This window comes from Pseudophryne corroboree, chromosome 7 (genome assembly GCF_028390025.1).
Source record: "Pseudophryne corroboree isolate aPseCor3 chromosome 7, aPseCor3.hap2, whole genome shotgun sequence".
Taxonomy (NCBI): domain Eukaryota; kingdom Metazoa; phylum Chordata; class Amphibia; order Anura; family Myobatrachidae; genus Pseudophryne; species Pseudophryne corroboree.
The window spans coordinates 410,703,457-410,717,649 of record NC_086450.1 but is presented as its reverse complement, the minus strand read 5'-3'; the positions used below and the strand labels follow the sequence as shown (position 1 = coordinate 410,717,649).

Sequence of the window (14,193 nt, the reverse complement as noted above, 5' to 3'; positions counted from 1 at the left end):
AAGTGACGTAGTGGGTGGATCAAAGGACGTGACCGTTTTGTTTGTCATAGTCTCCCCCCCCCAAAAAAAAAACCCCAAACAGTTACCAGAGAAACAAATCTGATTATTGCCATAGAGAGATTATTTTGGAGATGTATCAAGCCTGCAAGAGGTAAAGAGGAGAATTCGCCCATTTTTATACCAGTCAGCGTCTGACACTTTATGTACTGTGACATCTGATTGGTTACAATGGGCAACTTCTCCGCTGTATCTCTTCCAATAATTCATCCCCCTTCCCATTGGTCTGCATGGTGTAGGTGCTGCTGTGGTCTGTCTGACGCACTTTAATGTATCCAGTATCTTTTTCCTTCTGTGCAGCCATTCTACTCCAAAACTAGTGTTCAATCGTGTGAACGGGAAGCGCACCCCGGCAGTCAGCCCCCCTGCAGAGGACGAGATTTACACGCCAGCGCATGAAGAGAACGTCCGCTTTGTATATCAGGGTAAGAGAGTGACTGCCCCATTTCCCTTGTACTCGGGCTGTAGTCGGTCAGTATATCCATCTGTCGGAGATTGTGCACTTTATGGTGGCTGGAGATTAGAACTGTGCAGTAATTTTAGCCTATACTGTAAATTCTGGTGCAGTATTTTTTTTATTGTTAGCATTGTTAGCGGTCAATTCAGTTCAGCGCGATGCTGTCCCCTACTAGAGGATTTCTTCTTGCACCCCTCTGGGGGTGCAAGCAGAAATCCGACAAAACTAGATCCACAATGCTTTTTTGTGACCTGGTGCCGTGCAAACAGCATCGCAGTAAGGCAGTTTAGTCAGAGAATGTTTAGTACGGAAGTACGGCATTCTCCGACGTAGCATTGTGCTGAATTGAATAGCTTTGGAAGCTCCCTCCTGGTGTTATTACAATCCGCAATTAATTGAATTGACCCCCTAGATTGCTAGCTCCGGTGGCCAGCATTCCCTGACTTCATTCTTAAATTTAACAATACTAGTATGAAAAATGCAGAAATTAATTAGACGATTGCTTGTTTTTTACTCTGATGTTATATCAAGATAAAAAAATGGTAACGCACATTACAATTTTGTTGTAACGGAACAGAGATGTTTTACAAACTTCTGATTATCTAATTTTCTTATGTTATAAACAGTTGAGCTACACATACCCCTTTTTTATTCAATCGTTCCTTACTGAATTGTTAACTAAGAATGAAGATGGATAAAATGTAGATGGTAAAATTGATCTATAATCCAATTAGGGAAAAATGATTGTGTTGTAATCGTATGACTAGTCTAATCATCCTGTCACTGTCCTACATTGCACACGCACCGGAGATCATCTGGGGATTACATTTACAATTGTAGTGTGGTTTATTTATTGGCAGCCACTGTTCCGTACTGCTGGCTGTGTGACTAGTGTAAAAAGGAAAAATATAGGCGTGACCTGTTTCAACCAATCAGATTCTACCAATCATTTTCTAAACTGTATTTGATAAATGGAAGCTAGACTCTGATTGGTTTTTATGGGAAACACCCCCATTTGTTCTTTTAGAAAAGTTTTTTAATAAAAGTGCCCCTTTAAATCCTGTTAAATGAGCTATTCACGAAGTATTAGGGCACCTGATGTCCAGAATTCCTAAAGACTAGAAATATTCAGGGTGAAAAGTGAGGTGCTTATATTACTGGTGCCTTTCAGGCAGGCTTGGACTGGCCCACAGGGGTACAGGGGAAACCAGCGGTGGGCCTCTCTGCTTGGGGGGCCCACCTCCTGCTCTAAGGATTAGGTTCCAAACTGTGCACTTGAATTATACATATGTTACCTTTCTAGAGTGCATTGCTGATAAGTAATCTGGTACATCATCATGCATGCAGCAGCTGAAATTACTGTATATATTTATGAAAGGGCCCAGACGTTGCATTCTAATCATTGGTCAAACCAATGAGGTGGCAGGCCACACCCCCTGTGGACTGGCTACACCTCTAAACATGGGCCCCTACCGCTGCATCCTCCCGGTGGGCCCTACATGACCCAGTCCGACACTGTTTTCAGGCCAGCATTAGCTACATAGCCCTTTATAGCTATCCACTAGTTACCGCTTGGTTTAGACTATTGTAGGACAGGATTTTAAACTACCTTTACATTTCTTGTCCTTTAAGTGTTTGGGCCAAATGTAATAGAGTGAGAATTTCAAAAAGTGAGAGATTAGGTAAGGTTTTGCAGGTTTTTTTTTTTAAAGTGGCAATCATTTACACAGCAAGATCAACCTGGTTTTGCAGTGTAAATGATTGACACTTTAAAAAAACCTGAAAAACCTTACCAAATCTCTCACTTTCTGAAACTCTCACTCATTACATTTGGCCCTTTGTGTCTACTGTATGTTTGGATTATAGATGCCAAATGTTGTTCCACACGCTGGATAAACTGCTTTGGCATTAAAATAGCTTTTCAACCTTTTACACACGTTTGGAAATGCATAGATGTGTGTTGTACCTTATGACACATAGGGGGTAATTCTGAGTTGATCGCAGCAGCAAGTTTGTTAGCAATTGGGCAAAACCATGGGGGTAATTCCAAGTTGATCGCAGCAGGAATTTTTTTAGCAGTTGGGCAAAACCATGTGCACTGCAGGTAGGGCAGATATAACATGTGTAGAGAGAGTAAGATTTGGGTGGGTTATTTTGTTTCTGTGCAGGGTAAATACTGGCTGCTTTATTTTTACACTGCAATTTAGATTACAGATTGAACTCACCACACCTAAATCTCTCTCTGCACATGTTATATCTGCCTCCCCTGCAGTGCACATGGTTTTGCCCAACTGCTAAAAAATCTCCTGCTGCGATCAACTTGGAATTACCCCCATATTTGCTGCTGCGATCAACTCAGAATTAGGCCCATAGCTGAAAAGCAGGAAAGGAAGCTATATAGTAAAACGGGATATGGTCCTTAGGTCGACCACTATTGGGCGACATACATTAGGTCGACACATGAAAAAAAAGTCGACATGAGCATTAGGTTGACATGGTAAAGATCGACACATGAAAAGATCGACAATTTTTTTCCCATTTTTTAAACTTTTTAATACTTTACGATCCACGTGGACTATGATTACCCAAAGCATGGTGAGCGAAGCAAGCCATGCGAGGGGACGCGTGTACTAATTGGGGTTCCCAGTTACTTTACAAAGAAAACGACACCAAAAAAAACTTACACTGATGTCAACCTTTTCCAGGTGTCGACCTACTGCCTGTCGACCTAATGAGTGTCAACCTAAATAGGGTCGACCCAACAAACCCATTCCAGTAAAACATCATCACGTCTTCTAGCACACATTCATAACTTGTCTAACCTTCAGGTGATATTAGTCCTTAAGGCCCTTAAGGTTCTCTTGAACGGCCGATATATCGCGGGACCGTCGGCCAGTGTTGGCCGCGCAGCTCTACCGATATATTGGCGCGTCGCTGTGTGTGTACGGCCACCCGTACACATGCTGCGGCGGCCGGCGGTGATTGACAGCTGAACTGGGCGGGCGTCTACACACGCCCGCCCAGTTCACGACGTCAGTCCCCGACGGATCGAGCAGTGTGTATGCTTAACACACTGCCCGATCCATCCATAGACATATCTGCCGATCAATTGATCTGCAGATATATCTATTAGTGTGTACCCACCTTTAGAGTACCAAATGCCACGCCTCATTTCCTGTGTATGGATTATATCTGTATTCCTTATTATGTCATATAAAAAAAAAAACTTGTACTTGTAACTGTGGACACATTACAGATTAGCGGGGTAGTGTTCCCAAGACACGTATCTTTCCCATACACTAGCCTCATGCTGTACTTCTGAGGGTAAACCGCGGTTGTGTTAGGAAGGTAGTCTATCTTATGTAATAGCACATCTGTGTACTGCGCCCAGATCAGGCTTCAACAGCTGCTAATCTGGATTTAATTTATTTTCTACGTGGGTGAATTTTGTCTAAATAATTTGTAATAAGTCAAGGAGTCTCCCAACCATTATATGTTCCTTGAGCTGCAAAATGGCTAGTGTGCTCTGCACAGGCAATAACTATGGGCTTGCCTGCTCTGTGCTTGTGGAACTACAAGTTGAATAATGCCAGCCAGAAGTTGTGGTGTAATGTTGGGATGTTGAGCAAACTGTAGTCTATAGGCTGCTGCGCATCTTCTGGTCTGTAGGGTGCTAATTTAGGGTAGAGTTTGTATTTGATGAAGAACCTAACACTTGCAGGCCTTTCTTACTACTTCTTCGCAGCCTGGCAGGAGGTGCAGCATCAGTTGAATAAACCAGAACTCGATGAGTGCGGTCCTCAACAATATCAAGATCAATCACCAGATCCTACGCTTAACGGTACGACCACACAGTAATCACACAGCTTTACAGAGTTATCCGGCGAAATGCGTAGTGAAACACTGATTGGGGTGTCACTGCACATATGCTGGTTCCATGCATGCTAATGTGTACTATGATGTTTTACTGGTTACCATCCCGCCAAAATGACGAAACAGAACCGCAGTGTCGGTGCCGGTAGCTGTGCATGCCTGAACGGAGCAACAGTTGAATTGCTCCATCAGGTGCCATCTAGTGGCCGCCGGTGCACACTTGAATCCCCCCCAGAGGTGAGGAGCAGCGTTAGCCTTTATTATATAGGATAATCATACTATAGCATATTCTAACACATTTACTGTATATTGAGCAGATAATTATTGTTGCTTTATATATACATGCCTTCTATAATATAACAACGTCCGTGTGATGGGAAGGGGTAGGGGGCTGTGTAGATTCGTATTGCTCCTGCGGAGAGAGGTTGGGGGTGATCAAGCACATATAGAGCTGACCCTTAGGCCCAAATTTATATAGCATTAAGTTGCCCACACAAACACTGTGACCTCGGGAAATTGGTCCTGTATCACAGTATACCGACTGCAGGCAGACTTGGTCCCTGATAAAATTATCCTGTCTATTCTGAGAGGCCGCAGTTGCTTCCCAGTCTGCTGTCTGTCTGTGTTTGTAGTCACCTTGGCATGAACAGCCTGCAATGAGATGTGGCCAGCTTTCTCTTACGTCCTAGAGGATACTGGGGTTCCATTTGGTATCATGGGTATAGACTGGTCCACTAGGAGCCATGGGCACTTTAAGTATTTGATAGTGTGGGCTGGCTCCTCCCTCTATGCCCCCCCCCCCCCCCCCTTCCCCCTTCCCCTACCAGACTCAGTTTAGAAAATGTGCCCGGAGGAGCCGTTCACGCTTGTGGAAGCTCCTGAAGAGTTTTCTGCATTTATTTTATATGTTTGTTATTTTCAGGCAGGACTGGATGGCACCAGCCTGCCTGCTTCGTGGGACTTAGTGGGGGAAACGGTCCAACCTCTTGAAGGGTTAATGGTCCCGTTCCCCGCTGACAGGACACTGAGCTCCTGAGGGAACTATTTGCAAGCCCCACCACGGCGAGCGTACATTCCCGCAGCACGCTGCCACCCCCAACAGAGCCAGAAGAATGAAGATTGGTGAGTACTAAGCCGGCGTCCCTACTAGCGGGTCGCCGTCCATTATGGTGGCATGAGGGTATGGAAATGCATGGCTTCTAACCGGGGCGGAATGCGTCTCCAGACACAGTACACAGCTGCGTCTCAGTACACTGTACACAGTACCCACACTGGCAAAAAACAGTCTTAAAACGGGTTTCTCTCCATTTTAAGCAACAGATTACCTCAGCCAGTATAAAACAAGCGGGAAGACCGCGTGCCATTGAAGTGGCGGGGCTTCACTATGAGAGGATCCAGCAGCTCACCAGTGCCATTTTCCCTCTGCAGTGGGCACAGATGCTGACTGACAGGGACGCCAGCTCCTCCAGTGTGACTCCAGATTACCTCAGCGGTACCAGGGGGTCATAGAAGGGGGCGGAGCGATTATTAGTGTACTCGGGGACATGTACTAAGCAGTGATAAGAGTGGAGAAGTGAGCCAGTGGAGAAGCTGCCCATGTCAACCAATCAGCTGCTCTGTATATGTTTTATAGTATGCAAATGATAAATGTTACGTCAGTGCTGATTGGTTGCCATGGGCAGCTTCTCCACTGGCTCCCTTCTCCACTTTTATCACTGCTTAGTACATATACCCCTAAGTCCCCTATCAGGGTACTTAGTCTGTGACCCGGCTAAGCTTGGCATTAGCGATAGGGCACGGTGGGGGCTGGCTCCAATTAACTCTGTGTCTCCCTGAAGGGCTCTTTGTGGGTTAATTGTGCTTAACCTTTTCCTATGTGTGTGTGTGCTGTCACATTTACATTATGTCAGGCAAAGAGTGTGTTTCTTGTACAGCGGAGTGTTCCTCTTCACCAGGGGGGCTCACTAGTGGTTACTTGGGGCAGTGCACCTTCCCAGAATAGCGGGGCTGAACCAGAATGGGTTAATTCCATTAAGGGAATGAACTCAAATATCTCTACAAAACTATTCCGCAATGAGAAAGAGACGCAATACTTAAGACAGACTGTGGGTGAGTTTATGAATAGAGACTCTGTCCACAAACCAGCGTCTCAATCCCCTCTCATTTGTCCGCAAAAACGATCTCTGGTCCATATCCTGCAGTCTGACTGTGATGGGTCAGACATGGAGGAGGGTATGGTGGACTTGGAGGGGGGGGGATGCTACTCTGTCACAGGGAATAGAGGTTCTTATAGAGGCTATCAGAGATGTTCTGCAAATTCCTGATAAAGTGTCAGAGGAGTGTGAGGAATCTTATTTTAATGTAAAAAAGAAGTCCTCAGTCACTTTTCCTTTGTCAAAGGAATTGAATACCCTGTTTGAAGAACCGTAGGTTTAATCCTGATAAGAAATTTCAAATCCCTAAAAGGTTGCTCTCATCTTTTCCTTTTCCTCTGGAGGATAAGAAAAAATGTGAAAAGCCACCGATAGCGGACGCATCAGTCTCTAGGCTGTCAAGAAAAATTGTATTGGCTGTCCTGGTGCAGCCTCCATAAAAGATACGGCTGATCGTAAAATTGAGACTACACTCAAATCATTGTACACAGCTGCTGTGGTGGCCCAGAGACCCACTATTGCATGTGCGTGGATCACAAAAGCCATTGCTAAATGGTCAGGCAACCTAATTGAGGGGTTAGATTCCTTGTCTAGGGGGGATGTTGTTTTACTCCTGCAGCATATACAGGACTCTGCGAACTTTATGGTGGAAGCCATAAAAGAGATTGGTTTCCTTAATGCATTCACCACCGCTTTGGCAGTGTCGGCACGCAGGGGCTTGTGGCTATGCCAGCTGACTGCTGATGCGGACTCCAGGAAAGGCATGGAAGGCCTAACATTCACAGGAGAGGCCTTGTTTGGAGACAAACTAGACAAATGGATCTCCAAAGCTACTTCGGGTAAGTCTACGTATCTTCCTTCCACAGCTCCCCCAGCCAGGAAAGCTTATTCAGCTTCAAATTTACAGTCCTTTCGGACAGGCAAGTTTAAGGGAAAATCCAGAGGTGCTTCTACGGCTTCCAGAGGCCCAAGAGGTAAACCACACAAACCAGCAACTGCAGGTGTTTGGGAACAGAGCTCAGGCTCTGCTTCCTCAAAGCCTTCAGCATGACGGTGGACCGCAAGGCCTGGAGGTCTGTCAGGTGCGAGCCCGACTACAATTCCTCAGTCACATCTGGTCAAGTTCGTGCCGGGATCCCTGGGGTATAGATCTTATTTCCCAGGACTACAGACTGGAGTTCCAAGAGCTCCCACCTCACAGATTCTTCAAATCGGGCTTACCAACTTCACAAGAGGCAAGTATGACTTTACAGCAGGCCATCCAAAAACTGGTACAGACTCAAGTCATTGTTCCAGTTCCACCTCCTCTACACAACAAGGGGTACTATTCCAACTTGTTTGTAGTACCGAAACCGGACGGTTCGGTACGACCAATTCTGAACCTCAAGTTCTTTAACCCATTCTTAAGAGTGTTCAAATTCAAGATGGAGTCTCTGAGAGTAGTGATCTCAGGTCTGGAGGAGGGGGAATTCCTAGTGTCGCTGGATATCAAGGATGCATACCTTCACATTCTGATCTGGCCGCCTTATCAGGCTTATCTACGGTTTCACTGCAGGACTGTCACTACCAGTTCCAGGCCTTGCCATTTAGTCTCTCCACGGCATCGAGGGTATTCACCAAGGTGATGGCAGAGATGATGTTTATACTCCACAAGCAGGGAGTTAACATAATTCTGTACCTGGACAATCTTCTGATAAAGGCACCATCCAGGGAAAGGTTGCTGGACAGCATTGGCCTCTCAACCAAACTTTTCCAGGATCATGGGGGGATTCTGAACCTTCCGAAAACTCACCTAGAGCCAACACAGAGGCTCCCATTCCTGGGAATGATACTGGACACGGAGTCGCAGAAAGTGTTCCTTCAGTTTGAAGAGGCATTGGTAATCCAGTTGATGGTTCGGGATGTCCTGAAGCCAACCTGGATATTGGTGCATCTATGTAGTCGCCTTCTGGGGAAAATGGTGGCCTCTTACGAGACGCTTCAGTACGGAAGGTTTCATGCAAGACCTTTCCACGATCTGTTGGATAAATGGTCCAGATCGCATCTTCACATGCACCAGAGGATTCATCTGTCGCCAAAAGCCAGGATCTCCCTTCTGTGGTGGCTACAGACCTCTCACCTAGTCTAGGGTCGGAGTTCGGAATTCAGGACTGGATCCTGTTAACCACGGACGCAAGCCTCCAAGGTTGGGGAGCAGTCACCCAGGTGGTGCAGTTTCAAGGAAGATGGTCAAGTCAGGAAGTCATCCTTCCAATCAACATTCTGTAACTCAGGGCCATATACAACGCCCTTCTGCATGCCTCTTATCTTCAGGATCGGGCCATTCTAGTCCAGTTGGTCAATGTGACGGCAGTGACGTACATAAACCGACAGGGCGGAACGAAAAGCAGAGCAGCAGTGTCAGTGTCACAGCGGGGTGTTTCTATGGATCCGTTGGAGTTTGACCAACCGAAGGAGCAGATGCTCCTGAGTACTGGAAACAAGGAGGACGAAGATAATTCCTTCTCATATATTTATTAAAGATAACGGATCACAATGAGACTGTAGGAAGACGGAGTCCAATCAGTTCTGGATTGGAAAACTGCCGGAAAGGAAGTCACTGAATGATGCGAGGCCGAGACTGAAGAAGAGTGATGAATATCCCTTAGTTGGTACAAGACGTGGCTGAAGAATCGTGGTATTGAGTTGTTGAGTGATACGAAGGCGAAGCTGAAGAACTGAGAAGACTGTGCCGAAATAATATAAAGATGTGGATGTGGAACTTGTGAAGACTGGTTGCTGGATGATGCAAAGACGTGAATGAAGAGCACAGGCTGAAGCGAGAGAACCACCGCGGGAATCCCTACGGTATCCGAAAGGCACCGGTGGAAGAGCAGTTGACCGTGACCGTGCGTTGGAGAACCGGCGAGATCCTTGCAGCGGGAGACGGCGGGCAATCACTGAGAGCGGAGATAGGACCAAACAACTGGAAATGCACAGGTATAATCTGCAGGAGCACAGAGCTAGGGTACAGAGTATCTACAACGAAGCACTGGCACAGAATGCTAAATTACCAGCCTATTTATAGGCCACAAGGAAACAGGATTGGCTTACACTCACCCATAGACTCTCTCATTGGTGCACACTTGGGGGGAAATTTACTAAGCTCCCGATTTTGACAGAGATGCCGTTTTTTCATCAAAGTGTCATCTCGGTAATTTACTAAACACTAATCACGGCAGAGATGAGGGCATTCGTAATTTTTTGCAAGTCCAAGTAAAAAATTACGAATGAATACACCATCGGTCAAAACGCGGCTGTTTAAGTATGAATCTCGGTCATTTACTAAGAAGTGCAAAGCAAAAAAAAAACAAACACTGCCGTGAAAAATTACAACTCGTAAAAAAGTGCTAAAAAAACCCAGACCTTTTTTTTTTTATTCGTGATTGGATAGGCATGCACGGATCCATGAGATCCGTGCATGTATATCAGTGGGAAGGGGTGGGAAAGTGCTTATTTTTTCAAAAAAAAATTGCGTGGGGTCCCCCCTCCTAAGCATAACCAGCCTCGGGCTCTTTGAGCCGATCCTGGTTGCCGAAATATGGGAAAAAAAATGACAGGGGTTCCCCCATATTTAAGCAACCAGCATCGGGCTCTGCGCCTGGTCCTGGTCCCAAAAATACGGGGGACAAAAAGAGTAGGGGTCCCCCGTATTTTTAAAACCAGCACCGGGCTCCACTAGCTGGACAGATAATGCCACAGCCGGGGGTCACTTTTATATAGTGCCCTGCGGCCGTGGCATCAAAAATCCAACTAGTCACTCCTGGCCGGGGTACCCTGGGGGAGTGGGGACCCCTTCAATCAAGGGGTCCCCCCCCCCAGCCACCCAAGGGCCAGGGGTGAAGCCCGAGGCTGTCCCCCCCCCCCCCATCCAATGGGCTGCGGATGGGGAGGCTGATAGCCTTTGTTGTAAAAGAAAAGATATTGTTTTTAGTAGCAGTACTACAAGGCCCAGCAAGCCTCCCCCGCATGCTGGTACTTGGAGAACCACAAGTACCAGCATGCGACGGAAAAACGGGCCCGCTGGTACCTGTAGTACTACTACTAAAAAAATACCCAAAAAAAGACAAGACACACACACCGTGAAAGTATAATTTTATTACATACATACACACATACATACATACTTACCTTAAGTTCCCACGCAGGTCGGTCCTCTTCTCCAGTAGAATCCAAGGGGTACCTGTTGAAGAAATTATACTCACGAGATCCAGGGGTCCAGGCTCCTCGGGAAATCCAGGGGTAATCCACGTACTTGAAAAAAATAACAAAACGGTGTCCCGACCACGAACTGAAAGGGGACCCATGTTTGCACATGGGTCACCTTTCCACGAATGCCAGAAACCCACTTTGACTTCTGTCTAAGTGGGTTTCTTCAGCCAATCAGGGAGCGCCACGTTGTAGCACTCTCCTGATCAGCTGTGTGCTCCTGTCCTCACTGACAGGCAGCACACGGCAGTGTTACAATGTAGCGCCTATGCGCTACATTGTAACCAATGCTGGGAACTTTCTGCTCAGCGGTGACGTCACTTTAGGTCAACCGCAGGGCAGAAAGTTCCCATCATTGGTTACAATGTAGCGCATAGGCGCTACATTGTAACGCTGCCGTGTGCTGCCTGTCAGTGAGGACAGGAGCACACAGCTGATCAGGAGAGTGCTACAACGTGGCGCTCCCTGATTGGCTGAAGAAACCCACTTAGACAGAAGTCAAAGTGGGTTTCTGGCATTCGTGGAAAGGTGACCCATGTGCAAACATGGGTCCCCTTTCAGTTCGTGGTCGGGACACCGTTTTGTTATTTTTTTTCAAGTACGTGGATTACCCCTGGATTTCCCGAGGAGCCTGGACCCCTGGATCTCGTGAGTATAATTTCTTCAACAGGTACCCCTTGGATTCTACTGGAGAAGAGGACCGACCTGCGTGGGAACTTAAGGTAAGTATGTATGTGTGTATGTATGTAATAAAATTATACTTTCACGGTGTGTGTGTCTTGTCTTTTTTTGGGTATTTTTTTAGTAGTAGTACTACAGGTACCAGCGGGCCCGTTTTTCCGTCGCATGCTGGTACTTGTGGTTCTCCAAGTACCAGCATGCGGGGGAGGCTTGCTGGGCCTTGTAGTACTGCTACTAAAAAACAATATCTTTTCTTTTACAACAAAGGCTATCAGCCTCCCCATCCGCAGCCCATTGGATGGGGGGGGGGGCAGCCTCGGGCTTCACCCCTGGCCCTTGGGTGGCTGGGGGGGGGGGACCCCTTGATTGAAGAGGTCCCCACTCCCCCAGGGTACCCCGGCCAGGAGTGACTAGTTGGATTTTTGATGCCACGGCCGCAGGGCACTATATAAAAGTGACCCCCGGCTGTGGCATTATCTGTCCAGCTAGTGGAGCCCGGTGCTGGTTTTAAAAATACGGGGGACCCCTACTCTTTTTGTCCCCCGTATTTTTGGGACCAGGACCAGGCGCAGAGCCCGATGCTGGTTGCTTAAATATGGGGGAACCCCTGTCATTTTTTTTCCCATATTTCGGCAACCAGGATCGGCTCAAAGAGCCCGAGGCTGGTTATGCTTAGGAGGGGGGACCCCACGCAATTTTTTTTTTAAATTTTACAGTGTTTAATTAAAAAAAAAAAAAAAATAGAACCCCAGCACGGATCACACAGATCCGGCCGAGATTAATTGTAAAAAAGTCGGCAGTGTTTTGCTAATCACTGCCGTAAAAAACACAAAAAAAACACGAATGACATCGACATCGGAAGAAAAGAAAAACCCGAATACGACAGCTTAGTAAATCCATCGTAACAAATTCAAAAAGTTGCAGTTTTACACTTTCGATGTCATTCGTGATTGAACTTTAACCTGAAACGGGAAAATACGAATCTTAGTAAATTTACCCCTTGGTCTCCAACATGGCCACCCCCATGCCGCAGACAAACAGGAGCGCCGCAGGCCACCAGGTCTCCACACTCCCGGAAGCCGCATCATCCCCGCCAACGATCGTGCCGAGTCCCCACGCGGGCACACAGCACCCCAAGCAGCCGCACCGGTAAAGAATGGACCCAGGGACCTACAGCGGTAAGCGACCGCTTCGTGATAGAGGTGTCAAGAATTCTTCTCTGGGCAGAAAAAAACGCTGTGGCGTTGTCAGCGGTCTTCATTCCAGGAGTAGACAACTGGGAAGGAGACTTCCTCAGCAGATACGACCTGCACCCGGGTGAGTGGGGCCTTCACCCGGAAGTGTTCAGGTGCTTGACACGTTGGTGGGGATATCCACAAATCGACATGATGGCCTGTCGTCTCAACAAGAAGTTCAAGCGGTATTGTTCCAGGTCGAGAGACCCACAGGCAGTAGCGGTAGACGCTCTGACGACTCCATGGGTCTATCAGATGGTGTATGTGTTTCCTCCACTTCCTCTGATCCCAAGAATTCTCAAAAGGATACAAAGGGAAAAGGTTCAAGAAATACTCATTGCACCGGACTGGCCAAGAAAGGCCTGGTACGTGGATCTTCTGGAGATGCACCTCGAGGATCCGTGGCCTCTTCCTCTTCGCGAGGATCTTCTGCAACAGGGTCCGTTGGTCTATCAGGACTTACCGCAGCTACGTTTGACGGTATGGAAGTTGAACGACTGATTCTAGCCAGAAGAGGGATCCCTAATAAAGTTATCCTGACTATGATCCAAGCCAGGAAGGGGGTAACGTCTAAACATTACCACCGTATTTGGAAGAAATATGTCTCTTGGTGTGAGAGCAGAACTTATTCTGCAGTGGATTTTCACCTGGGTCTTTTCCTGCTTTTTCTGCAGGCAGGTGTGGATGTGGGCCTATGTCTGGGCTCAATAAAAGTCCAGATTTTGGCCTTGTCCATTTTCTTTCAAAAATAATTGGCTTCTCTCCCTGAGGTCCAGATGTTTTTGAAAGGTGTTCTGCGCATCCAACCTCCCTTTGTGCCTCCCACGGCACCTTGGGATCTCAATTTGGTGCTGCAGTTCCTCCAATCGCACTGGTTTGAACCATTACAGGAGGTGGACGTAAAATATCTTACGGGGAAGACCGTCACACTGTTGGCCTTGGCTTCATTAAGATGTGTGTCGGAGCTGGGGGCTTTGTCTCACAAGAGACCCTATTTCATTTTCCATGAGGACAGAGCTGAACTTAGAACTAGTCAGCAATTTCTTCTGAAAGTGGTGTCTGCGTTTCACATCAACCAACCTATTGTGGTTCCGGTTAACACTGACACTAACACTACTTCAAAGTCTTTGGATGTTGTGAGGGCTTTGAAGGTATACGTAAAGCGAACAGCTCGTCACAGGAAATCTGACTCGCTGTTGGTCCTATATGATCCCAATAAAATTGGGTGTCCTGCTTCAAAGCAGACAATTGCACATGCTTATTCCACGGCAGGCTTGTAGGTTCCAAAATCTGTGCAGGCCCACTCTACTAGGTCGGTGGGTACTTCCTGGGCGGCTGCCCGGGGTGTCTCTGCTTTACAGCTCTGCCGAGCAGCTACTTGGTCAGGTTCGAACACGTTTGCTAAATTCTACAAGTTCGATACTTAGGCCTCTGAGGACCTTCAATTTGGTCAATCAGTTCTGCAGGAACCTCAGCACTCTCCCAACCG

The 14,193-nt window shown here is 47.1% G+C and overlaps 1 protein-coding gene across 3 annotated transcripts in view; it reads left to right on the top strand.

Moving 5' to 3' along the window:
- The window catches only part of MCRIP2 (MAPK regulated corepressor interacting protein 2), a 121,886-nt gene that overhangs the window by 99,020 nt on the left and 8,673 nt on the right, over window positions 1-14,193 (top strand). For all 3 annotated transcript variants that reach the window (XM_063934694.1, XM_063934695.1, XM_063934693.1), the window contains 2 exons: window positions 358-482; window positions 4,260-4,355. In XM_063934694.1, the coding sequence (XP_063790764.1) occupies window positions 358-482; window positions 4,260-4,355 (221 nt within the window). The remainder of the gene's footprint in view (window positions 1-357; window positions 483-4,259; window positions 4,356-14,193) is intronic.